The sequence below is a fragment of the Castor canadensis genome, chromosome X (assembly GCF_047511655.1).
Source record: "Castor canadensis chromosome X, mCasCan1.hap1v2, whole genome shotgun sequence".
NCBI lineage: Eukaryota > Metazoa > Chordata > Mammalia > Rodentia > Castoridae > Castor > Castor canadensis.
In genome coordinates this window covers 121,917,465-121,945,436 of record NC_133405.1, presented here as the reverse complement: position 1 = coordinate 121,945,436, position 27,972 = coordinate 121,917,465, and the positions used below count along the sequence as shown (strand labels likewise).

Here is a 27,972-nt window from a genome sequence, read left to right as displayed (position 1 = left end):
CAAGGCATTCTACCCTAATTCCTTAGAAGGGGAGAAAAGGGTCAACATGGACGGTTCACAATACAGTTTTGAAAGTATTTATTGTTTAGTAACTCTTTGTACCCTCAACTCCATCCAGCCACTCTCCCTCTCTTTTCTGATCATCCTAAAAGCTGAATGAATACAACCTCCTCTATGGAGGATGCTAAAACCAATAAACTTGATTGGGCCTTCATCAGGCACTATGTCAGTGGAGTGCTGATTTGCAACAAGTGAGGTTTTCCTAGGGCTCCACAACGTAGTCCTTTTTCAAGGCCACCGGGACACTCATGGAGTGGAAATGACGCTGCCCATCTAAATACAGCATGGACTCTGAAATAAAAGAAAGACAACTCTGGAGAAATTTGCAGCACCTTAGAACATCATACCAATAAGTGAGTCCTGGGAACAATGGGATAGCAATGAGCATGCAAAACCAGCAATGGGGATGCCCTGTGGGGCTGGGGTTGTGCAGTCTTCCCAGGGAAGCAGGCCCCAATTCCCATCCCTTTCCTTTGGCTGTCCTAGTCTTTCACTACCAGTGGCAGCTTGCAGCAGGTACCAGCCCTGCCTACAACAGTCAGGTGAGCAGAGCAGCAACAGCCACCTGAGAGTCACAAGGAATTTGGCCTTCAGGGCTGCAGAACCTCAAAAGCAAAATCTAAGAGCATGTTCTTGGGCTTAAGGAAAGAATGCACTTCCTACAACGATCTAAAAGAAGGCTGGGGATATAGCTCAGTGGTAGCACTCTTGCCTAGCATATTGGAAGGCCCTGGGTTCTATCCCCTACCACAAAAAAAAGAAAAATTTCTTTTAAATTTCTCTCCCATTAGGGAGAAGCAATAATCACTCCTTACCTCCATATGTTTTGGGTAACACCATGGGCACTTCGTTTTGCGACATGAATGTAAAATGAAAGACGTTGGTGGTCGTGTGCTCTTTGCGCTGAAGAGAGGCCACTTCACTATGTACTCTGACTTGGATGTAATTGTTCTGAGTAAAGCATACCTGACAGATTATAGACACTATAGTTAGTAAATTGCAGTGGAAAGGGGGGCAAGGCAGTCACAAGACAAAGAATAGCTTTGGAATACAGAACCCTATCCTCTAAGCCCAAAAAACAAAAAAAGGTTTTCATCTGTCATCATACACCTACCTGTGAAGAAAGAAAGAGCAATGAGCCCACTTCAACAGGCTTCTGAAACATGATATCATCCACTGTTACCACAAATGCTCGGGAACCACTATTGGAGAAAGGCAGAATTTGGAGTAAACTACAAAATTCAGATGACCTCAAGCTTTTTCCCTAACAACCAGCTCAAGCAAAATAGAAGTAATCTAAGAATAAACCTAGAGAAGGAGAAAATGGTCATACCAGCAACAAACATAAGAGATAACATTGTGAACACATAGGGCCCAAATCACTGTATCTTTTTCCCTTTGATATATTATCGCATGTTTTCTCAGCAGGTCTTTTTTACATTTTTAGTGGTACTGGAGCTTGAACTCAAGGCCTCATCCTTGCTAGGCAGGTACTCTACCATTCGACCCATGCCTCCAGCCCTTGCTGCTATAGTATAGTTATTTTTCAGATAGGGTCTCATGTTTTTGCTTGGGGCAGGCCTTGCACCTCGATCCTCCCACCTATGCCTCACTAACTTGCCTGGGCTGGCCTCGAACTGTGAATAGTTGGGATTACAGGGGTATACCACCATACCCAGACCTCAGGTCTTTAATGTCTAACATACCAAGTCAGGGCAATAGCCTTCTAAAATGAAAGCTGGTATCCATGTAGCATTCACTTAAAAACAACATATTCCTAGGCTAGGAGTGTAGTTCAGTGGTAGAGTGCTTGCTTAATATCATGAGGCTACTAAATAGATAGACAGACAGACAGATATCAAACACACCCAGTCTGGTCCAAAACATTTCCTGTCAGTGGGGTGATATAAATTCTTTGTCAGAAGTTAACACTGCCTTAAATCTTACTCACCCAAAGCTACAAGCAGTAGCCCATGCAAGTTCATATGCTTTCCTCATGAGAAAACCACCAAAGATCCGATTGAAAATGTTCCGCTCCTATAGGCCATAAATAAGTATTAATAAATACAAATCTATGACTACCTTTGTATATAGAACAAAGGAATTAATGATACCATGGAAGAGATATCAGTTTAAAGGTGCATCAAATCTTAGACAAGTAGCATGAATGCAGGCTAGCCTTTTCAGATGATTTACCACAAAGTTCCAATACCTGAGGGTGGCAAACTTCCAAGCTCTTCAGTTTTGTATCCTCCATCCACACTGCATTAGGGGGCAAAATTCGACTCTGAAAACTTATAGTCCTGCACAAATAGAGACGAATTAAATATTGTTATGCCATGTTTTCACTTTTGAGAAGGAAAACATTTTCAAACACTCTCAATATACTCAGATGAATATGGTTCTGGAGAGGACCAATGCTTTTCAACCTAGATTTTTCACCCTCGTAACTTACTTTGGATCCAGTGTACTGAGAAACATTTCATGTATGGTGCTCCTCTCGTCAGCATTGGGAGCCATCTTCAGTAATGAAGTAGAGCTGAGGGCAATCCTTCTCCCCTTGTTCACTGGAACACGAGGAAATACGGAGCTATGATCAGAAGGGTCACAGTACAGCACATGGGGGCCTGACTTAGAGTGTCTTACTGCAAACAAAGGCAGTACTTCTAAATTTCAAACTCCCTCCAGAAATTATACATATATCCAAGAGGAGGCTACAGAGGTCACATGATATTTCAAACAAGAGGCTGGGTATCGATAAGGCTCAGTGGTAGAGCACTTGCCTAGCATGCACAAGATCCTAGGTTCCATCCCCAGCACCGCACATTTTTTTTCAGTGAGTCTTTGCTTTCAGATGGAAATTTTATCAGTTTAGTGTGAGTACACTGGTTATCATCATGATCTAGGGCCTTGACCAGCAGTCATAACATTAAGATACATTTCTCATTATACTAAAAATGAGAAGACAAGGGGCTGGAGGCATGGTTCAAGTGGTAGAGCCCTTGCTCAGCAAGTACCCCCAGTACCACCAAAAAAGAAAAAACAAATTGCTTCACTTAATAAATGCTATCCAATCAATAAAACTGCTCAAAGCTTGGACTCCAAAGAACAAAACTAAGGTATTTTTAGTTTCAGTAAATTCTTGGCACGGGGAAGAAATTTGGTACACATAATCTTAACTATTTCTTCTGAAACATAATTCATGTGCTTTTAAAATTTATTTTACTATAAACAAATTAATGTAGTAGGGGAAAAAGATAAGGAAGAGTAATAGAAGTACACTAAATTTATAGGCAAAATACCAAGGCAAAACCACATTGAACACTGAAACAATGAAGGACAGGAATATAAAATGGGTCATGCTAAGAGGAGGGGAACAGTGGGAGGGGGAGGGTAAAAGAAGAGGATAAAGGAGGGTGAATATGGTTGAAGTACTTTCTACACATGTATGAATATGGAACATTGAAACCTGTTGAAGTCATTTTAAGAAGGGGACTGGGGGAAAAGGGAGAATAATGGAGGGAATGAACCATACAAGGGTACAATGTATTTATATATGGAAATGTCACAACCAAACACTCTGCATAGCTATCATACACTAATGAAAACATTTAAAATTTAACATACACTCTCCTTGTTTAAACAGCTCTTCTTCCTCTAGGTTTTCAGGGATGAGTGGATTTACAAATGCTGGCCTAAAGAAAAGAGAAGAATTCAGTTCCAGATGTGCTATTATCTAAGCTAGGCATGGTAATGCCTGTAGTCCCAGCAATAGGGAGGCTAAGGCAGGAGGATCTGAAGTACAAGGCCCGTTTGGGCTATAATTGACATCCTGCCTCACAAGACAAAACAAAACAAAAAGATGTGGTATTATCTAATAAAAATTTGAGACAAACAATTGCCCACTAGTTTTAGTCTTTTTCCATGTGCTTTAGGTAATGCTTACTGACCATATGTGTACACTGGAATAATTAAGGGAGCATTCTGGTTACAGACTGACCTGTATATTAGAAAGTTCACATTATTAAAAGGATTCTGGCACTTGCCTAAAAGTTTAACCTGATTCTAATCATAAAGAAACAAATATGGAGTACAGAACATTCTGCAAGACAACTGACTTAATAAATCAAATATATCAAATATATATCAGCATCTTTTCTTGTTGTTGTTGCTTTTGCAGTGCTGGGGTTTGAACTCAGGGCCTATACCTTGAGCCACTCCACCAGTCCTTTTTTGTGAAAGTTTTTTTCAAGATAGGCTCTCACAAACTATTTGCCCAGCTGGCTTCAAACCATGATCCTCCTGATCTCTGCCTCCTGAGTAGCTAGGATTATAGGTGTGAGCCACTGGCATCAGGCTATCAGCATCGTAAGGCAGAAAACAGAAAGGGAACTGTTCTAAGCAAACATGATAACTAAAGGCAATACACAGTCCTGAGTCCAGAGAAAAAGCTATAAAGGTGAAATCTGAATATGGATCATAGATTAGACTTTCTTCACTATTAAATTTCTTGGATATAATAAAAGGGCATTGAGATTATGTAGGAGAATTACGTTGTACTTAGGAGATACATGCACTCTGATGGGTAAAAGGAAAAAACGTGTATGTCCGTATTTATAGAGGGCAAGACAGCAAGGCAAATGTGGTACGATGTCAACTGGTGTATTAGGTGGGGGGGCACATGGGTGTACAATGCATTAATCTACTTTTCAAAATAAAAAAAACTAAAGGAAAAGAGCTCTTCACTGTGACAGATTCCAAAGACTTGATGAAACAATAGAGGAAAACACAATTGAAATGGCAGTCTGGAAAACTGAAATGCATCAGCTGAGAGAAAAACTTGAAGCAATGACCTCAGTGCTTGAAAGGAGCCTCAGGGAGGTGCAGGTAGACAGGTGCTATTCTTTGCTCAGATCACTGAGTTACCAAGGTACTTTTTCTATCCTTTTTTTATTTTTTTGAGACAGGGTCTCACTATGTAGCCCAGGATGGTCCAGAATTCAAAATACTCCTGCCTCAGCCTCCCAAGTGCGCTGCCACACCTGGCTTAAGGTATTTTTTGTTCTTAACTTGATTTTCCAAGCAAGACTTCTATAAAGCAGAAGAGATTTCTCATTGCTGATTCCTAAATCAAGTTTCTAGTACAAATAAGAGCTCCTTTGTGCCACCAGGCTCTTCCTGTGCAAAGAACAATCAAGTAACACCCCCACCCCACAACCAGACAATTTTTCTCAGTTTGGATGCTTGGGTATAACTGTTGCTGGGAACCGAGAATTCAACTTAAGAGAAAAAAACAAAGTCAAATAGCTAAAATCTGTACAGTAAAATTTGACTTAGAAGTGACCATATAAACTCATGAGTTTATAGGCCTTCTCACAGAGAAGGCCTAGAAACAATGACAAACAGTACCAACACACAGTTCCAAGTGCCCAGATTTCGGTGCCTAAATAGCTCCCATTACAAAAGGAACCCAGGATTCCTTGGAGAAATTACTGACTCCAGAATTTGGGCAGAAAATATATAAGGTGAACCTAAGACATCTTCTTGTACCAGAGAGCAGGAAGGTATCAAAGACTGATGGCGATAAGTTGAAAAGACACAGGAGCCCCGACTGACCATGATAGTATACCCTGAGGAAAAATAACAAGTTATTGAAATACACACAATATATTAAAACCACGAATTCACAGATGCCTTCTTTAAAAAGCAAAAAAGTGGAAACACCATGTCACTAGCTAATGAACCAACTCCTTATTCTGAAAAACATATAAATAAAGGACAAGAATGAAGCATTGATCTTGCCTTTCCTTTATAAATCAAACAGCACTGACTGATAATGGAAAGATGTTTTTTATAGAATTCCAGCTAATGAATAGTATAGGAAATGACAAAATCGGTGTTATTTTATACCCCCTAATGAAAATGATTACAGCAACGATCAGTCATGGACATTGCAAGACTTATCAGGAACCAGCTAATCACAGAATGACAAAGTACAAACCATAAAATGTTGCTGATCAGAAAAGGGAAAAACTGAACTTCACAAAGAGAGGTCAAGCTGTCTCTACTTGAATAAACACATCAATCTTAGCATCAGTATGAGTGGGATAGCCTGTACCTCCTGAAATGACATAATCAGTATGAGAGATACAGCAACATAGCATCAGTACACTGAATCTAAATCTAATATAAGGCTATAGATCTAAATTCAGTTTACAGGAAATACGAGGGGTAGAGAACCACATAAAAAAAAACACCATGAAGAAGCAAAAAGTAGGAAATTAGTAGGAATCCAGGTTTTCAACAAGTTAATGATATGAAACAGTAAGAGGGCAGTGGGAATAAAACCATTCTGAATTAAAACAGACTTAAGATGGTTAGAGGTGTGGTTCAAGCAGTAAAGCTCCTGCTTTGCAAGCACAAAGTCCTGAGTTCAAAGCCCAGTCCCATAAAAAAAAAAAGAGTAAATCAGTATTAAAACAGACTTAAGAGATTGTACTTCGTGAGCACACCAAAAGCCATTCAGCTGTGCACTTTAAATTGGACACTTTTAGTGAATGAATTGCGTAATATATGAGTTATGTCTTAATAAAACCATTAACCAAAGAAAGAAAAACAAATTTAAGACTACATCAAATGTAGTATGTGGACCTTATTTGGAACCTGATTTGAATAAATCTTTAAAAAGATACTTGGAGGGCTGGAGGCATGGCTCAAGTGGTAGAGCACTTGCCTAGTAAGTGCAAGGCTCTGAATTCAAACCCCAGTATCACCAACAAATAAATAAACAGGTAATTTATTGGGCTGGAGATGTGGCTCAAGTTGTAGAGTGTCTGCCTAGCAAGTGTGAAGCGCTGAGTTCAAACCCCAGTATGACAAAAATATTTGTGGAAACTGAGTATGAACTGAACATTAGAATATATTAAGAGTTACTATCACTTGTTAGGCATAATAGCAATGTAGTTTTGCATTTTGTTTTATTTCATTTTTCTGTAGGGCTGAGAGGAATGGAACCCAGGGCCTCACACATACTAGCCAAGTGTACTACCACTGAGCTACACCCCCAACCCAGTGATGCAGTTAAGAAAATATCTCACTATTGGCATCACAATTCTTGACTTCAAAACATACTACAGAGCACTAGTAAGAAAAGCAGCACAGTATTGGCTTGAAAACAGACATACAGACCAATGAAGCAGAAAAGAAAGATTAGAAGTAAACCCGCACATCTACAGCCAACTGATTTTCAACAAAGGTACTAAGAACAAAGGTAGTAGAAAGAGCAAGGGTTCTAAGAGCATTAATGGAAAAAGGATACTCTTTTCAATAAATGGTGCTAGGAAAAATCACATATCCACATGCAGATAAAGGAACCAGACCCCCATCTCTCATCAGTTATAAAAATCAACTCAAAATGGATTAAAGACTCAAATCTAAACTGTCATCCTAAATTTGGTTTTAAGAAACATAACACCAGTGGGAATATAAATTAGTACAGCTAAGGGCAGGTGTGGTGACTCACACCTCCAGCTACTCAGGAGTTGGAAATCAGGAGGATCACAGTTCAAGGCCAGCACAGAGAAAAAGTTAGCAAGGCCTCATCCCAACAAATTGGGCATGGTGGTTCACATTAGTCGTTACAACAAAAGAAGGCAGAAAGATTATAATCCAAGACCAGCCCCAGGCAAAAGTGAGACCCTAGCTGAAAAATAACTAAAGCAAAAGGGCTGAAGGCATAGCTCAAGTGATACAGCGCCTGTCTATCAAATCTGAGGCTCTGAGTTCAAACCCCAGTACAGACAAACAAATAAATAAGTACAACCACTATGGAAATTGCTATGGAGGTTCCTCAAAAAAAAAAAAAACTAAAATAGAATTCCCATATGATCTTGCTCTACCATTCTTGAGCATACAGTCCAAGGAATCAAAGGTAGCTTACAATGGAGTTACTTGCACCCATGTTTATAGCAGCACTATAGTCACAAAAGGCAAGCTATGGAATCAATCTAGATGCCCTTCAATTGATGAATGGATAAAGAAAATGTGGTGTGTGGGTGGGTTCACACACAAAATGGAGTATTATTCAGCCATAAAGAATGAAATCTTGCCATCTGCAGCAAAATGGATGGAACTGGAGGGCATTACGTTAAGCAAATAAGCCAGACACAGAAAGGCAAGTACCGTATGTTATCTCTCATATGTGGAAGCTAGAAATGATCAACCTGAAAGTACAGGTGAATACTAGAGCCCAGAAAGGGTAGAGGGTGAGGAATGGATGGGTAGATTTGATCAGTGCATGCTATATGCATGTATGGAAACACTGAATCCCATTAATATGTACAATATGTGTTAACAAATAAAATATCCTAATTTTTAAAAAGATGCCTACATTAAAGTATTTAGAGGTGAAAAGTCTGAGATTTGTTTTAAAATATTATACATTTCCTTTAAAGAAAAAAAAACAGATGAATTTGGCAAAAAACATTATAATTAAAACCGTTAAGTTCAAGTAATGGGTACATGGAAATCCATTTTAGTCTTCTCTCCAGTTTTACATGTCTTTGAAATTCTTCAAAATAAAGAATTATGAAGAAACACCAATTACCCTTTATTTTCAGAATCACGAGCCACCATTACAAACGTTGCATCCAAAACAGGGCAAAATTCATCATTGTGCAACTAAAAAACAAAGGAAAGAAAATGTAGATGTAAGAAATGCATTTACAGGGGTGAATTCAACTATGATATATTGCAAGAACCTTTGTAATGTCACAATGTACTCCCAACAACTACTAAAGCAAAAAAGGCTGGGTGTGTAGCTCAAGTGGTAGAGCACCTGCCTAGCAAGTATGAGGCCCTGAGTTCAAACCCCTGGCCCACTTACCCAGAAGACCTACCACAACTCTGGCAGCATGCATGCTTTCAGAAAGTTAGGAAATAGAAAAAGAGGAAAAGTGCACTCATTAACTACCACTTGCTGAGTACTGTGAGCCAGGACAACTCTTGAGAATGGCAGGATGACCAAGGAGCCTGTGATCTAACAGAAGAGAAAGATAACTCAAAACCCAAATGCTGCCCTGTGTGAGAAGTGCTAGGATGATCTTTGGAGTTGTGGATGATTGGGACCCAAGGGCAAAGGTCACAGAAGGACCTTCTACATCATCAGCACTGAACTTACCCACATCACATGGAATCTGGGCTTTCTTCAGGACCTACCCTTCCTCTTGATGGCATGTACCAGCTGGACCTCCCACTGTACTCACACTCACAAGTACTTCTAGGGAACTTGCATGCCAACTACCAGCACATGCTTATGCCCCTCAGCCAAGCACAGGAGCTCTCAAAGGGGAGGGGGTAAGATCACTGATGACTCTGTAGATTAACTCAAATATTTAAGATGCACAGACCTTTGAGGTTTGAGGTGTTTCATTAGCCCTAGAAGTCTGTACTTCCACGGAAATCCTATCCTAAAGACAAAGTAGTGAAAGAAATACATTCTCAGGTAACCTGAGGGCATATTCAGTTCCCTTCTCAACAGATGATACAGGCCTTGTCACCACTCCTATTCAAGGTCTACTGCCTCCTTGGCTGTGGGAAGTCTCACCAATCTCAGTATGCCTCTGCCCTGATTAAACCTTCCAATAGGGCCTCATTTCTCCCAGCACCTGACCTAAAAAATCCTCCTTCAACACAGCCCAAGATTCCTCTCCAGCTGCTCACAAACACTGCTATGCCTGCATCTTTCACCCTAGACACAGCTAAAAACTGAGAGAGGCTGGGATACAGAAGACTGTGGATCAACTCCAGCCATGCCCCTTCCAGAAGTCTTCTCTTGGGCCTCATGCTTCAAAACACTTTGCTCCTCTCCTGCCCCACCCCTATTCCCCTGGCCAGTTTATCAGAGCTCAAAAAGTCCTCTCTTGAAATCAGTTCTCAAGTGAAGAAAGGTAGATGCCATCCTTGTTGGAGGCATTTGGAAATGTGTAGAGGTGTTTAGCAGGTACTACTAGGGGATAACCAGGGAGCTAAACACCTCACAATGTAGGGGACAGGCCTGAAGAACAAACAATTTTCTTGCACAAAATTCCAAGTGTCTCTGCTGAGAAATGATGAATAATATACCATAATCATTCATGTATGAGGCTATCCCCCTCTGTACAGTGAGCTCCTTGTGGACAAAGACCATTTTTTTCATATTTGAATCCCTAGTGCTCAGTACAAAGACTGACAAGATAGCAAATAATCAATGAATGAGGTGGGTCATGACTGGGCCCTACTAAAATATAAACTCCAAGAGAAAGAAACCATCTATTTTGTATACTGCTGTATGCTCAGCACAGAATAAGTGCTTGATAAGAAAGTGTCAAAAACTGTTAAATTAACAGATGTCAGAAAGTAGGCAGAGTGATCCAAACCCAAATCCTGGTGTTGAGGAGCATAGTCCAGTGGAAGAGAAAAGCTGTATATACTGCACACAGCTCTTTAGGACTGAGTATTAGGTACCAGGAAATAGGGTCAGAGAGCAGGTCCTGAGGAAGGAGTCCTGGGGAAGGAACAGATACTCTGGGAAGGAGTTGAGCATGAAGTGACCCTGGAGCACAGTAAGGATGCAGATTCTCAGAGCCAAAGCACAAGGAAATTCAGGCAAAGGAGTATGATGTATCATAATGAACACGTGTTAGCGCCAAGCACTGGAAATGCAAAGATGTGTAACTCCCTACTCTTAAGCTATTCAATGACCAGCAGTGAGCGCTAAGGTATGTAAAAGGTAAGTTAAGTCCATGGGCACTGGGGGCTCATGCCTGTAATACTAGCTACTCAGGAGGCAGAGGATCAGGAGGATCGTGGTTCAAAGCCAGCCTTGGGAAAACAGTTGGTGAGACCCTATTCCCTATCTTGAAAATTCCCAACACAAAAAAGGGCTGGTGGAGTGGTTCAAACAGTAAGAATGCCTGCCTAGCAAGCCTGAGGCCCTAAGTCCAAACCCCAGTGCCATAAAAAAAAAAAAGGTAAGTCACAGGGAATATAGTTGGAAAGAAAGGTTGGAGCTAGTTTATGAAACACCTAAATAATCAAAGGAGTCTAGATTTCAATTCACAAAAAAAACTGAAGCTTTTGTGAAGGGGAGTAATATGATTCAGGATCAGCTCTGGAAGATTTATCTGGTAAAAATGGGTAAATTCGCAAAAAGGACAGATTAGAAGGAGGCAGATGAATGAACAGACACACAAGGCACTCCCACAAGAGGCAGAGAGGAAATGAATAAAGCAAGCAAACAAGGGCATAGGGAAGAAAGGATTCTGGTTTGTGGCTGTAGGTAACAAGACTTGTGAAACTTGGCAAACAGCTGCATGGGAAAGGAAAAAATTAATGCCATCACGAAGGTTTGTTGCTGAGGAAAACAGAAGGCTGGCAATGGAAAGATTGGAGGAGGATCAGGATCTAATGCCTCCAGTTTCACTTGAGAAAACAAAGGCTAAGTCACATGGCTAACAAGCAGCAGAACTGGGATTAGAACCCAGGTCTACTCAAACCAGAGACAGAAGGCTTATCCCCCTGTCACCTATCTGGGATAGAATGGATTACTCAAGTCAGGAGTTATAAGTCAAATGGTCAACAAGAAATGGAAATTTAAAACAAAAGTTTTTACCTCTCTGACATTCACTTTTCATTGGCTCTCTCTCAATAATTCCTCCAAAATTCCTCAAAAGTTATTTTGACAAATAACTTTTCTGCATAGCAAGCTTCAGACTTTTCTGAAGGTTCAAAGTTGTTTTCCACCAAAAGGGAAAATGCTTCATAATGACATAGCAGAAAAAAGTGCATCGGAATATTGAGTACCCTGGGGAATAAGTCATTCTTAAATAAATTTTCCACAGTCAAATGTTGGTCATACTCTAAATTATTTGATTTCTGTGCTATTATCCTCTGAGGTACATTTTCTTGTCAAATTTCTTCATTTGTTTATAATAGCTATTTTTAAGTTTTGCTCATTAGAGAACTGTTCCAAACTGTCACCCAAATGACTATTAAGGGTTAGATTGTGCCCCCCAACACACCAAAAAAAAAAAAGATACGTGGAAGTCCTAACACCCGATCTATAAGCATGATTTCATTTGGAAGTAGGGTTATTGCAGACATGATTAGTTAAGATGAGGTCATACTGAAATAGGGTGGGCCCTTAATCCAATCTGATTAGTGTTCTAATGAGACACAGAGATATAGCTACATGGAAGAAGGCCATGATTGGTATGCTGGTATCAGAGGCAGAGAACAACTGGAAGCAAAGAAGAGGTCAGGAAAGATACATGCCAATAGGTTTCAGAGGGAGCATGGCCCTCCTGACATCTTCATTTTGGACTTATAGCCACCAAACTGTGAGACAATACATTTCTGTGAGTTTTTGTTTGCTTGGTTTTTGGCTTTTTGGGAGTACTGGAGTTTGAACTCAGGGTCTTGTGCTTACTAGACAGATGCTTATTAGACAGGTGCTCTACCACTTGAGGTACATCCCCATCCCTCTTTTGCTTTAGTTATTTTTTGGATAGGGTCTTGTGCTTTTTACCCAAGGCCAGGACCGTGATCCTCCTACCTACATCTCCCAAGAAGCTGGGATTAGAAGTGTACGCCATCACACCTGGCAATTTCTTGTGTTTTTAAGTCACTAGTTTCTGGTACTTTTTGGTGCAGCAGCCTTAGGAAAGTAATATACCCATCAATTCCATTCACATTTAACATAACTCAGACTTTTGTGAAATCCTCCTTGGCAAAACCAGAAACAAGCACCTTAACATGGAGTTGTACATGATTAAAAAGTAATAAATATTAAATGTAAACATCAAATAATGAGTCAGTCTTTACCCAAGAGGAAGATGTTAACCAACCATCTGCATGATATGAACTGTCAATTGTTCATCTAGAAGTGGTAAACTATATGGATAACCTTCAGGTACATGCATACCTGGAACATTTGCATCTTCACTTCCATGGATGTCTTCCCAACCCAGCTAACGTGGCCACTGAACTTAATGTCCTGTTCTGGGCTTATGCTCTGCTTACACATATCTGTAAAACAGAAAATCAATGTGCATCCAAGCCAACCCCAATTTTTCTGTACTGAAAATAGACTATATCATTTGAAAACTTGGCAGGTTCTACTACATTTCTTTGTCTTCAAAAATAAAAAAGTTTTTGGACACAAGAGAAATTTGTGTGTCTTTTTTGAAAATTATAGATGATACAAAGAATATAAAAGATAAAACTGGAATCATGAAAAACCCTTCCACCTAATTATAAAAGTATCTTGGTATATTGCATTCTGGATATTGTCATATGTATATGTACATTAAAATTCCCCATAAGAGAGTATTTCCTTTAGTTTCAATAGTATCTTATAATTATTGAAAACTCTAAGTATACATAGAAACTAATATTACTTACCAATCTTGTCCACCAGGGCTGTAACTATTGATAAAGGAGACATCTTAGAAGAATGATTTTGAGTGTGCATGTAGCATATAAGAACTGTAGGAAACCAGGAGAATAATAAGGGAAAAGCAAAATTATTTCTCAACATTTACAATTTTCTCCCTGAAATCCACAGAAGAGCAGAAGCCAGAACACAGCATCTGACAAATAATAGGCTGGAACATGGGGCAATGAGAACAAATACCTTTCCAATTCTTTCCAGAAACTTATCAAAGACAGTCTGAAAGCTGGATGTCAGTGGCTCACGCCTGTAATCCTAACTAAGGATTTGTCTAAGAGACAAAGACAAGGAGGATAGAGGTTCAAAGCTAACCAGCCCCCCAGGGAAATAGTTTGTGAGACCCTATCTTGAAAATACCCAACACAAAAAACAAGGCTGGTGGAGTGGCTCAAGAGGTAAGGGCATCTGCCCAGCAAGTGTGAGGCCCCGAGTTCAAACCCCAGAACCTTGATACGTTTATAACTTGAGAGAAAAATAAAGTTGGGAATAGGCTTAGATATGAGGAAGAAAGTGTAAGTGATATAAGTTCTTTGAAGAAATGGTAGGAATAGAACCAAGTGAACAGGTGAAGAGGATTGGCCACAGACAGGAGACAATGAGCAAAGAAGAGGGCAAGGGCAGAAGAGTTTGTGCATATAAAGAAACCTACGTAAACCAAAGTAAAATATACAACTATAAATGTATATATATATATATATATATATATATATATATATATAGATATAGAGAGAGAGAGAGAGAGAGAGAGAGAGAAAGAGAGAGAGAGAGAGAGAGAGAGAGAGAGAGAAATAAGAATTCTTATTCTTAACTAGGTTTATTTAATCTGGAGAAAAAGGGAGCTACATGTCAGCCTAACAATGGGCTTACGTCTGTATTTTAAATACTTTTAGGGTCGTCTTCAAACCCTTGCCCAATAGTTCAGTTCAAGTTATTATGCAGGAGCAAGCAAGGCTGCCACAAAAAGGAGTCATGCAGAGAAGAGAATTTACCAATATCAAAAGAGAACCCTATGGTGTCGAACTGGAATTGGAGCTACAAGTGGAAACTCATAAGTAAATGAATGTGGATATATATAAATTCCCCAGCTTAAACAACACCAGACTTGGTTTCTTTCTGTTTTTGCTTTTGTTTTGGTTTTTTTTTTGGTGGTGCTAGGGACTAAACTTGTATAGGAAATTGCTCTACCACTTGAACCATGTCCCCAGTCCTTTTGTTTTTAGTTTGCTTTTCAGTCAGGGTCTTTCCCTTTCACCCAGGTTAGACCACAATCCTATCTCCATCTCCCAAAGTAGGTGGGATTATAGGCATGTACTATCATGCCTGGCCCCACAGATCTTGATTTCTAAATATCATTCTCCATTAAAAAAAACCAGGGTTCGTTGGCGATTTGGATGATTATAGAACTGGGCTGGAGAAAGTATAAGATGAGCCTAGAGCTCTTTCCCAGCCGCCACCGAGTCGTGCGGAGGCAGAGACTCGGGTGTGTTCAAGATTCGGCTCCACTCGTAAACCACCGCCATGGCCGAGGAAGGCATTGCTGCTGGAGGTGTTATGGACATGAATACTGCTTTACAAGAGGTGTTAAAGACCGCTCTCATCCAGGATGGCCTAGCACGTGGAATTCGCGAAGCTGCCAAAGCTTTAGACAAGCGCCAAACCCATTTTTGTGTGCTTGCATCCAATGAGCCCATGTATGTCAAGTTGGTAGAGGCCCTTTATGCTGAGCACCAAATTAACCTCATTAAGGTTGATGACAACAAGAAACTAGGGGAATGGGTAGGCCTCTGCAAAATAGATCGAGAGGGAAAACCCCGTAAAGTTGTGTGGTGGTTAAGGAGTATGGCAAAGAGTCTCAGGCCAAGGATGTCATAGAAGAGTACTTCAAATGCAAGAAATAAGCAAATAAAATTTTTGACTCATAAAAAAAAAGATGAGCCTAGAATATCTTATTGTGGTAGAAACTGAAAAAGTATTCAAAGAATGATGGGGACACATCAAAAAATACAGAAACCAGCTTAAATGGACTGGGAAGATTTGAGCATTAAAACAAATGACAGCAACCCACTCAATAAAATAGGAATCCCTGAGTCTACAGTGATTTAAAAATAACAAATTGAGAGCTGGGTATGGTGGCATACTCCTGTAATCCTAACACTTGGGAGGCTAAGGCAGTAGAATCGTAAATTTGAGGCCAGCCTGGGTTATACAGTAAGACCCTGCATCAAAAAGGAGTAGTAAAATGAGGAACTAGGGATGTAGCTCAGTGTTAGAGTGCTTATCTGGCACGCAGAAGGCCCTAGGTTCAATCTCCAGCACTGTAAATAATGATAATAATAAATTGAAAGTGTGATAAGGAATAGAGGAATGGGACCTTTACAAGGTCTCAAAGTACCTCCCTATAAGGTATTTATTTACCACAAAGGGGAAAGGACTAACTTTACAAAAGTCTGATGGACATCACCTTCACCAACTAATCAAAGTTTACACCATCAGTAATGGGACAAACCAAAGTCATGCACCACTAAGTGGGATGCAGTAAGAACACAGCATCTCTTCTGTGACATTCCTCCAAGGATACATATCCTGAAGCTAATAATAATAAATCATCAGACAAATCCAAACAGAGGGACAATCCACAAAAACTGGCCAACAACCTCTGAAAGAGTCAGGGCTACAAAAGTCTAGGAAAGACTAAGGAATCATTCCTGACCCAACTGCTAAATGCAACATGATTCAGAACTACATCTTTCTGCCAGGCACAGCGGCTCACATCGTAATCCTAGCTACTTGGGAGGCTGAGATCGGGAGGATCACAATCCGAGGCCAGCCTGGGCAAATAGTTCTCAAGATCCCACCTCCAAAATAACCAGAGCAAAATGGAGGTGTGGCTCAAGTGGTAGAGCACCTGCTTTATAAGTGTGAAGCCCTGAGTTCAAACCTCAGTCCCACCCAAAAAGAAAAAAAACAACTACATCTTACTGCAATAAAGAACCTTTGGTGAGCTGGGCGTAGGTGGCTCATGCCTGTAATCATAGCTACTCAGGAGGTGGAGATCAGGAAGATCACAGTTTAAAGCCAGCCCAAGCAAATAGTTTGTGAGATCCTATCTTGATCCATATATGAAAACAGAAGAATGAAACCTGTCGAAATTGTTCTAAGAAGGGAGGGGAGGGAGAAAGAGGGGGAATGATGGCGGAGGTAAATCCAACTAAGATATATTATAAGCACATATAAATACCACAGTGTATCCCCCTGTACAACTATTATATGCCAATAAAAGTAATTTTAAAAAGAATCTTTAAGTGACAAAATAAACCATGGAAAGCTTTCATTTTTAAAACTGAAGAAAATACCTAAAATATACAAGGGCTGGAGGAGTGACTCAAGTGGTAGAGTGCCTGCCTAGCAAGCATGAGGCTTTAAGCCCCAGCACTGCCCGCCCCCCAAAAAAAGAACCTTTGGTAAAAGCTGAATAGGGTCTGAGGATTAGACAGTATAACATATCAACACCCTTTTCCTGATTTTGATGGTCATGTTGTGGTTATGTAGGAGAATGTCCTTTATAGTAAATCTACATTAAAACATTTGAGGGTGAGATGGCATCCTGTCAGCAACTTACTCTCATGATTCAGGGAAAAACAATTCTTTATAAGGCATTTGCAAATTTTCTATAAGTTTTATTTTTAAAAAATTACCAGAGAGCTGGTGGAGCACATGCTTAGTATGCATGAGGTGCCAGGTTCAATCCCCAGGACCCAAAATAGGTTAAAAAATAAAAATAGAAAATTATTAGGAAGAAGCCTTATTGTATTAAGTAGGAACTGTATTTACAAGAAAAAAATATGACAATTCAAAGGCAGTAGGCACCCTTCTTGTCATAAGAGAATATCCTCAATCTGTGCAGGTTAAAGAATAAAAAGGCCCTTTCTAGGCATAGGATTCCATGTATAACTATGTATTAAAAATACTAAAATAATACCATACCTCCTAAGCTGTCAAGATCCTCAAGAATTCTGCCAAATCTGTGAAATAAAGCAAACTGTGAATTAAATAAAAATCATGATGATCTCCCTTTAAAAATAAATAACGTACTTCGGGGTGATGAAAGTGTTCTAAAATCAATTGTGGTGATGGTTAAACAAATCTCTTAATTTACTAAAGCCCACAGGATGTTCACTTTAAATAAATGAATTATATGGTACATGAGTTTATCTCAAAGTAGTTATTAAAATGGAAACAAAATAAAAACAAGTAAAACAAAAATAGTACCGTGTTACCTTACTGTATTCTGAACAGTCAAGTATTTCTCTCGTAATTCAGGCTCACTGCCCAAAGGCAAGAGAACTTCAATATAGCTGTCCTTCATTCTCCTAGGTGGCAGTCCTTTCTGTGACTTAGACAAAAGACTATGAAGCAATTTCCTTTCTTCCATTGCCTTCACATGGTCTCTGAGAAGAAAAAGTGAAGCTTCATAAAACAAGAGCAGTACTATCCCACAATTCTACTGACACCCAGGCCAGTCAGACACCATTAAAGGAAGAAAGGAGGAGTCTAGACCTACCTCACCTTCTCTCCCCTCCCTTTCTTCCCACCCAATATTTGGTATAATTGAGCATTTTTGGTGATATCTCTTAGTCTTGTAGATAAGAAAAACATACTTAGAAGACAGTAAGCATCTCTCTTTCTCTCTCTCTCCCTCTCTGTCTCTGTCTCTGTCTCTCTGCCTTAAATTTCAGGAAAGAGGGACAGAGGAGAAAAAGTGGAAAGCAAACTACAGGGTGAAGAGGAAAAGAATAAGAAAAAAAGAAAGGGAAGAAAAAAAGATTAGGTGGAAGAGAAAAGAGAAACAAAGGGATAGGGAACTAAAATGTTGACAGTATCATTAACTAAGACGTCTTTCTTTTTTCTTGGTCTTTTTTTTTTTTTTTTTAGATAGGGTCTTGCTATGTAATCCATGCTGGCCTTGAATTCTTGATCCTCCTGCCTTGGCCCTCTGAGTGCTGGGATTACAGGCATAACCACCAGACCTGGCACTAAGACATCTTTCTAAACTTAACTGATATAAAGTATTGTTGCTAGAAATAAAGCCTACAAAAGTATAGAAGACAGAGAAACAAGTTAAATGGTACCAGGTAAATCCAGAATGTGGAACATTCTCAAGACAAATGCTTTGGCCTCTTGAAAGTCAAATTTATGGGGACAAAAGGATAGAACTGTCAATTATTCTAAATAAGAGGAGGCTAAATTCATAACCACCAGATGCAACACGTTAATCTTTATTGGATCTTGGTATTGTTTAAAAAGCTATAAAAGATAATTGAGAACAGTTAAGGAATTCTGAATACAGGTAAGCAAGAAACTGTTAGGGAATTATTGTCAATTTCATTGAGTGAGAGAATGTCTTTGTTGGAGATACGTGAAAGCTGATTTTCTAATATAAAAGAATGCATTTACATTGGTAAATCTGGCAAGATGTTAACAAGTATTAAAGTATATAATCCAGATTATATTCTTCATTCTTTCTACTTTTCAGTAAATTGAAATTTTTCAGATAAAAAGCTTAAAAGCCTAAGTCATTGGATAATTTCTGTATCAACAATAGATTATTGAACATCAATGACCACTTGATTCTATTTTACAGAGGGAAATGTTGAACAAAAAAGAGACCTTGTTAAGAGTGAACTGACAAGAAGTGATAAAAGAGTCAAGGTGTATGAAACAGAAAAACAGAACACTTGGATTCAAGTTCCAAACCTGAGTTCCAGTTTCACCATGTGTAAAAAAGTAAGAAAATAAGCCACAAGCATATCACAAGTTTTGTGAAGTAATATACCTGAATGTGCTTTGAGAAATACATAATAATGTAAATCACATCATTTTATGACAATTGTACACCAAATGATTAGAATGTTAAAATGTTGCTTTTTTTCCCCAAATAAAAAACCTTTCAACCCATGTCCAAACAGGCCTCCCTACAACAGGACCATCACCTGAGCTTAAATATCACCTAGCACAATTCCTTGGGGATGAAACACAAAAGCACATACCTCCAGTTTGTGGATACTCCTACTATCTCCCGCAACTTATCCCGCACTGAAACAAAATAAAGAAGTCACTCCATGAAACAAAGAAATATGAGAACTGGATTACAGCAATGAGCTCAAGAACTGTGACAAGCGATTCATGCACTCAAAGGGTTTCAAGATCCATGAATCCCCATTTAATGCCATAACAAACAGCTCAGAGAAGCATCGGGCAGAGCTCTACTCCCTAAAAACCTAAAACAACTGTACTGTCTCTTTGGTGCTAAGAAGAATATCTTTGTGCCAACCATTGGGGTTTATTTAAACAGAAAAGAAAATGTTCAATATTCATTTCATGGGGCTTTATCAGTGTCAGGAGCCAAGTTCCTTTATGATGGAGATATTTTAAACAGGATCCCTAACTTTCTCCTTATAGCAGTATTAGATCAAATTACTTAATTCAGGGACTAATACTAATATCCAAATCTGAGTCTCTAAAATATAATTGATATCTCATATATTTATACTATCCTAATTGTTAGAACAGTTTAAGCCAGAAAAATAAAGCAAAGACTTAAATCAAGCTAAGGCAAAGAATGCAATTTAATTTTAGTTAATGCCCACTATGCGAGAGCAAATTAGCTTAAATGTAAGCGCTTAACAGAAAAGTTGATACTAATTACCACACACACACCGTGTTTCACATGTATAGGTGAACATGCTATATGGATAAAGGGAAAATCAATTAGATTAATTAGCAATAATTCAAAACTAGAAAATAAAAATTAACCTCCAGTATTTCAAATAATGTGTTTTTCTAGCATTTTAAAATATATGTTCCAGTCACAAGAAATTGATTATAGCTATCCTTGGTCCTTAAATAACTAAATGATCGAAACCAAATATGGTTAGATTAATATGCACTTTAACTCTTGTGAAAAATTGATTGACAGTTCTATCAGACAGACACCACAAATTTGGTGTATACTCTAATTACAGTTAAATCATAAAGAACTGCAAGAATAACCATTAGTAAAGTAGCTTTATTTCTAATTTTTTTCCTTCTGATCCCCTTAAATAAAAGAATGGACACAAAATACCCCAAACTGTACACAAGACTACTGATGCTCAGTGACATAAAATGATTACTAGTTTAGTCAGGATAAAGAGAGGCAGGTGCATACGTGTTCATATTTTATTTGGACTCTTTAAACTTCAATTTTAATTATAACAAATACTCTAAATTGATAAAGGCAATCCATAGTTTGCACATCAGATTAGTAAATGAAACTAACTTCGACTATACATGGATTAACAGGGTCCCTCTAACATAACAATGGCCTAGGAGTGTTTAGTTAGTACAAATGACAGGCTCATCTCTTCATGCATTCAACCTCTTTCCCATGCCTCTTCCATGCTTTCAGTACCTATGTACAGGATGTAAATAACTTCACTAAAAGAGCTTAGCCCCCAAGGCTTCCAGAACACTACAGATTCTGAGTGTGATTTCTACACAGTTATTATGTAAATGTTCTATATTTTATAAATGAGATGTCTATGAAATGTCTACATTTAACATGTATGTCTCATTAGCCCTAAATACCATGCTGTGCACCGCCCAAAATAAAAGTAAAACAGAGTTTTTCACCACATAGGCATAAAAGGTTAAACACCCAAGCTTGCCTTCATGCATGTTTAGGACTCCATGTTTGCTGGGGCCCTTGGATTCTTGGGTCAGTCTTCTGCCAGCAGTAAGCAGTCCCTTGCTCAAGGCAGAAAGCCTGTAAAACAAGATAAAACACACTTAAAGTCAGTTCCAGAGCTTCTTCCCTGAAAACCTCAAAGACCTACGCCTCCTCTAGACTTTCTGGCCATACCACACCCTTAGTATGTACTGTGTTATAAGAGTCTGTAGTTGTTTCAAAAGTGCAGGTATATTTACATATAAGGGTACTCTACCATAAATCATCTCTCTCTCTCCAACTATTTGAGAGTAAAGACCAATTATGTAATTATCTACAAAAATAAAAGATGTGAACCAGGTTTAATGGATTTAATGTTGCTTTCTATTTGATTGGATTCAGAAGCCCAGAATTGATTTGGTAAACAACTGAGCAAACTAATTATAAACACTTTCTCTGGTCTTTACTATCATACCATATTTCCTCAATAAATAAGATAAACCCAATTATAAATAAATCAGTTTTGAACTTTGAATTAGCCCTCTGCAGATTCAAAGTATTTATTGTACTTCTGCAGAAATTTCCCAGATCCCTGATGGAATAAAATAAAAGCCACATATCCAAATGTGCCTAACTTAGCCTCTCAAAAGTAAGCTGATTTTGGTTCTCTATTGCTTAAGTGTTGGTTCCTAGCCACACACTATCATATCAGGGGTAAGATACATATATTAGGAATTAACAAACTGATCCCTGAAACACGGTGAAGAAGGTATAGAAAGGGTCAAGAATGCTAGATACCGTCACTCATTCTATCTCTTGTTGCTAGGAATTCTTACTATCTAGTGTGGGGATAATGACTAACCAAAAAAGTGAAATATATTTTTACTTTTATCCAGAGCCTAAACTACTATACATTTCTCTTCTAAATTACAGCAAAAAGTCTCTCAGTAAACATACTTTGTAAAATCTACATGGAGCTTTGACATGTGTGCTGGAGGAGCAACTTCTTCACCTTTCACCAAGCCAATTAATCTAATTCCAAAGAACACATAAATATGAGCACTTGTTCACTAGCTAATTTAACTCCTTAGCCATCCAGTCACATTATTTAGCTGTGGTACAATTCTTACTAAGACCAAAATGCTTGCTGGGGGGATTTAGGTTTGGATTTTATGTTTATTCTTTAATCATATAGCTAACAAGCCTCTATTTGTTTTGGTTTTACTTTTTCCAAGTATCATTTCCATTTCTGTACTTTTATACATAGATTACTATTCCAATCTTCTCGACCTTAGCCTTCTAATTTACTTTTCTGAGAACACAATTTGAATTTTCTTTTGTAGTACTGGGGATCATGCACATACTAGGCAAGCACTCTACCACTTGGGTCATGCTCCCAGCCCAAACTTTCTATTTTTTCACCATTTCATGTATATTTTGTAGGTTCAAGACTCTTTCTGAAGGAAATAGGTTATATACTTCCTAAAATTATCATGCCATCTGAGAAACTAGCATTCTGTAACTGAATGTGTCTGGTTTTATGGGCTTCTGGGGGATTCAGGGTTTTTGTTTGTTTTTTCTTTTGGTGGTACTGGTGTTTGAACTTGGCCTCGTGCTTTCTAGGCCAGCACTCTTGAGCCATGTCTGTAGAACCTGACTTTAAAGAATACACTGGAAAAAAATTAATTCTTTCCACTACTATCATTAGTTAAGAGCAAAAACTCATGCCATCAATACATTAGTCAGCAATTATAATAGAGTCAGTAAATGGATCCAATATAAGAAATAGACTCTGACTCGGAATAGCTAAATAATCTGAATTCTTACTACAAACTATCAGGAGCTACATAACCAAGCTCACATATCTGGATACATATTTGGATAAATATACAGGAATTTTTGTCCTGTTACTAAAATAAGCACCATTTTCTGCAGAGTAATGAAAATCATCCCATCCTGCCTATGAGAGAAGTCATATAGTAAAGATGCTAAAAGTCCATGCTGTGTATTAACTGAGTAACCTTAGGCAAGTTATCTAACCACCCTGAGCCTGTTCCCTAATCTGTAAATTGGGGATAATAATATTATCTATCCTATAGGACTGTCATAGGGATAAAAAAAGTAACACATATTAAACTCTTAGGGGTATACCTAATACATTGAAAAACCCTAAAAAAAAACTTTAGCTATTATTAGTCCAGAAAGTCACGCTTCTCCAAAGTGTGTCCTAAAGACCAAAAAGAACCAGGGCTGAGAACGTAGCTCAGTGGTAGGGTGCTTGCCTAGTATGCACAAGATCCTGGGTTTGATCTCTACCACCAAAGAAAAAGAATCAGAAATTTAGAAACTAAGCCAGGCACTATGATGCAGAATCAAATGGAGATAGTGGAGAAAAGAGCTCACAACCACAGAGAAACACTTAGGCCAATTTATTTGGAAAATTATGGTCCTACAGCCCTATTTTTTGCATGCAACCTTAAAAAAATAGGGAATAGATTTTTTTAGTTTTGAGGTACTGAGGTTGAACTCAGGGCTTCACACTTGCTAGACAGGCACTCCACCACTTGAGCCATGCCTCCACCCCACTCCTTTTTGCTCTGGTTATTTTTGACGGTTTCACTTTTTACTCAAGCCAGCCTGAACCACAATACTCCTATTTTATGCTTCCCTTCGCTACTAGGATGACAAGCACACATCACCACATCCAGCTTTTTTACGCTGAGATGTTGTGTTGCAAACTTTTTTTGTTAGAGTTGACCTGGAACCCTGATCCTCCCCAATCTCAGCCTCTCAAGCAGCTCAGATTACAGATATGAGCTACGATGGCTCAGCAGAAATATATTCTTGTGGCACAACAAATGCATAATTTGAAAACTTCAAAAAAAATTCTGCTTATATCACTCATATATTGATATAATAAATCTCCATAATACTGTAAACACAACATTCAAGAAATGGTAACTTTTCAATACAATTTGGTACCCTATCTACTGATGATCTGATAAAAACTGTGAACCCTCATGCCTGGGGTGATAGGAAAAATTTTTTTTTTTTTTGTGAGACTGGGGTTTGAACTCAGGGCTTTGCACCTGCAAAAGGGAACACATTTTTGCTGATACACAAAATGGTATACATTACTTCAAGAGGTTCATAAACAATACCCTTCAACAACCCCATGGGCCCCTATATTTTTAAAATTCTGACTAACAAACTGAGGCTTTAGGAGTGGGGCATGGCTCAAGTGGTACAGCACTTACCTAGCAAGAGCAAGACTCTGAGTTCAATTCCCAGTACCATTAAAAAAGAAAAAGAAAAAAAAACCAAGGCTTTAATCGCAGACGATTTTTTTCCCAAGTGCCAGTCAACTAGCACTGTCCAGATAGAACCTGGTTATTCTGATTCTTCCCGCAACACAAAAGTGTGCATTCACCTGATGTTTCAGTCAACAATGGACCATATAGGGCTGGTGGAGTGGCTCAAGTGATAAGAGTGCCTGCCTAGCAAGCATGAGGCTCTGAATTCCAAATCCCAAAATGGCAAAAAAATAAAATTAAATAAATAAATATATATATATATATATATATATATATATATATATATATACACACACACACACACACACATATATACATTTCTTTTGGTTCTCTTTTTAATTTCTGGACTATATATTTTAAAACTAGAAAAAAGCTTATAGAATAAGTGTATTAAAAAGAAAATATTTTTGCACAGCTGTACAAAAGCTTGTGTTTTAAGCTGATTGACTCACCTGCAGCAACTCCTAGTCCTGCTGGCTCCATTCACTTTAAATGCCCTATACAAGTGTACCACTTTTTATCTTGTATACCCTACTCTTACTATATCTTGTCTATGTTTAGACACATAAATACTCACCATTGTGTTACAATTGCCTGTAGCACTGAGTACTATAACATGCTGTACAGGTTTCTAGCCTAGGAGCTACAGGCTATACCATATTGCCTAGATGTGTAGTAGGCTAAACCATCTAGGTCTGTGTAAGTATGCTCTATAATGTTCACATCACAACAAAATCTCCTAACAACACAGTTCTCAGAACATATTCCATCTTGACCATAAAATGCAGCACGAGGTAGAGGAGGTAGGAGAATGGTTTAAACAATGCCTAACACTTCAGTACCTCAGGGTTACTGGCTTATCCACTGAAAAACCCATAGGCACCTCACAACGAAATTTCCTAGGCACTTAGAAGAAACTGTCATGAGACCTTTAGAACACTCGGGTCTCAGAACCTCATGACTGAACCTTTCCTATGAAAGAAGACCAAGGAACCCAACCACTCCACGGCTTACCTAGGGAATCAGAGTCACCTGGAATTGTGAAAAGAAATGGCTTGGCTCCATCTTGGGTCCCAGGCTTACAGAGGATGGCAAGAGAAATTTTTCAGTACAATACAAGGCCATGCCATTAATATGCCCTCTCCTTTGAACAAATACCTCAATTTAGAGACTAAATAAAGTCAGGTGATGGTTTTATGAGTCTGAAAAAAAGAAGCTATATAGGTTATACACAAGTCAAATAACCTGATTATCTCAGTCTGTAATCATCTATGAGATCCTGTAAGGGGAAGACATATGGGCAAGACAATGGCTTTCCACATCATATCTAATGCAAGTTAAAGTTGCTGCCCTTATTGTAATGACTTTTAACCTGTCTTCAAATAGTGCAACAAAGTTTTTTATTTTTTAAGTGATATGAGGGAAAGAGGTCAAGCCATCCCCTTCAGCTGATAGCAAAAGTCCCCAGGAACAGTGAAAGAAACCCAGGACCCCCAAGAAAACTTGGTGGAATCAGTGTCCATCACAGCCACTGTGGGCTGCTCCAGAGGGGCAGGCCCACCCAACAGAAGGACCACTTCAGAAAGGAAAGTAGATGTGAGACCCCTGAAACCCAGCCAAGCAGAAAGAACCTAGAAGTGTGAGTTGGGGACAGACAGACATGCCCTGGAGTCTAAAGGCCTCAATTCTTAACTGTGTCAACTGGTACCAAAGGCATACTCCTCAGCAAGCGGTCCAATCAAAGCAGCTACCTTACAAGATCCATGAGTGTCTGCCTAACAAGTGTGAAGCCCTAAGTTCAAACCCCAGTGCCACCAAAAAAAAAAAAAAAGTGCTCAAGTGGTAAAGTGTTTGCTTAACAAGGTCCTTGCTACTCATTAAAGGTGAAGTTCCACCTGGGAATAGTGGCTCCCACCTGTGATCTAAGTACTCGGGAAGCTGAGGCAGGAGGATTGCAAGTTCGAGGCCAGCCTTGGCTACATAGTGAGACCCTGTATCAAAACCAAAAAAAACAAAACAAAATAAAAAGGTGAAGTTGCAATCAGCACCAGGGTTCTAATCACAGTCCAAAGGCCCTAGTAGCCAAAAGATACCCTGCAATCTTTGCCCATGCAGTAACACACTTAAGTCAGACTCCAAGTGTGTCAAGTACTTAACCCTGAAAACGTTCTTCAAATAAGACCAAAGAAGCCAGGCGCCGGCTCACGCCTGTAATCCTAGCTACTCAGGAGACAGAGATCAGGAAGATCGTGGTTCCAGACCCTATCTCGATAAAATCCATCACAAAAAAAAGGCTGGTGGAACGGCTCAAGGTGTAGTTCAAACGGCCAGTATTGCAAAAATATATATATATATATGGGGAGGGCTGGAGAGGTAAGGTGGAACACCAAATACTAGTTTTCTAACAAGTGGCTACCCCAAAACAGTTTCCAGCCACACCCCTGATGAGCAAAGAAAAAAGGAATTGCAGGGTAACACCCAACTTCCTCCCTTAAAAATACTGCTTTCCCTTTAATATCAAACTTCGTGCAGATGTCGCTAAGTGAGCCCGCGTGTCCCTACCCTAGGCCAGTGAGTCTGTGTCCAGGCAGAGACCCGGTGACCGGGCTCCCTTTCTCTCCAAACCCAAAGGTCCGCGTGGCATTCGTTCCTCCGGCCCTGACCCGCTTCTACCGCCCAACCTGCTCCCAGCTGGAAGGGAGGGCGTGAGCACACTCTCCCACGCCCAGTTACCTACCGCAGCGTTGCCCGCCTCATCTTGCTTGGCAGCTTGGCACGCGGTTGGAGAACTGAGCCCCGCGTACAGGTCAGCGGAGGGAAACCGGCGCGACAAAAGTGCACAAGTGTGGGCGCGGGCGCGAGCACGAGACCGAATCACACTCCCCACGACCGCGCCCTTGCAGAAGGCCGACTGGGGGCGGGATCTTAGGGCGGGACCTCACTATACTCAGGGGGCGGGGCCATGTTGTTCGGGGGGCGGGCCTACCTTGCTGTGCGTGGCATCCCCTGCCCTTTCATTGGCGGAAAGCTAGAGTCCGCCTCTGCGGAACTTCCCACTCAATCATCTGTGGGGGGCGTGCTTAACCCGAGGACCCGCCTCTTCCCGCCATTGTTGAATAAATGAACCACACAGTGCCGCTGCGGCGTGATGTGGAGGTGACCCGGAGCTTCACGCGGTTGAACTCTGCTATTCCATCCCTCCACTCCCAGTCTGTGGTTCTTGACCTTGAGATTTCAGCATGAAATCTCCTGAGCAGTTTTCCAAAATAGTGATGTGTGGGACCCATCATTTGGACTTTCTGATTTGGTCATGGGTGTAGTCTGGGCACTGGCACTTTTAGACAACTGTCCCCAGGTGATGCTAATGTAACTGAAGGTCGAGAACCAGTGACCTAATAGGAAAA

At 39.6% G+C, this 27,972-nt stretch overlaps 1 protein-coding gene and 1 pseudogene across 5 annotated transcripts; one reads left to right on the top strand and one right to left on the bottom strand.

The window, feature by feature from the left end:
- Window positions 1-61: 61 nt before the first annotated feature.
- On the bottom strand, window positions 62-27,496 carry Acot9 (acyl-CoA thioesterase 9). Of its 5 annotated transcripts, none has more exons than XM_074064345.1 (16): window positions 27,306-27,496; window positions 21,256-21,353; window positions 20,267-20,293; window positions 19,597-19,642; window positions 17,827-17,997; window positions 17,534-17,571; window positions 13,501-13,584; window positions 13,022-13,125; window positions 8,666-8,739; window positions 3,688-3,755; window positions 2,516-2,627; window positions 2,273-2,363; window positions 2,012-2,097; window positions 1,175-1,262; window positions 876-1,026; window positions 62-351 (listed from the first exon to the last, which is right to left on the bottom strand). In XM_074064345.1, exons 1-16 carry the CDS (start codon window positions 27,323-27,325, stop codon window positions 263-265), a joined length of 1,347 nt encoding a protein of 448 aa, XP_073920446.1. In that variant the 5' UTR covers window positions 27,326-27,496; the 3' UTR covers window positions 62-262. The 5 variants fall into 5 exon arrangements, with proteins under 5 accessions (XP_073920446.1, XP_073920448.1, XP_073920449.1 ...); XM_074064347.1 differs by having other exon boundaries at window positions 13,501-13,524; XM_074064348.1 differs by lacking the exon at window positions 27,306-27,496 and adding an exon at window positions 27,131-27,250.
- LOC109698125 (small ribosomal subunit protein eS12 pseudogene) lies at window positions 15,040-15,483 on the top strand (annotated as a pseudogene).
- Window positions 27,497-27,972: the final 476 nt, after the last annotated feature.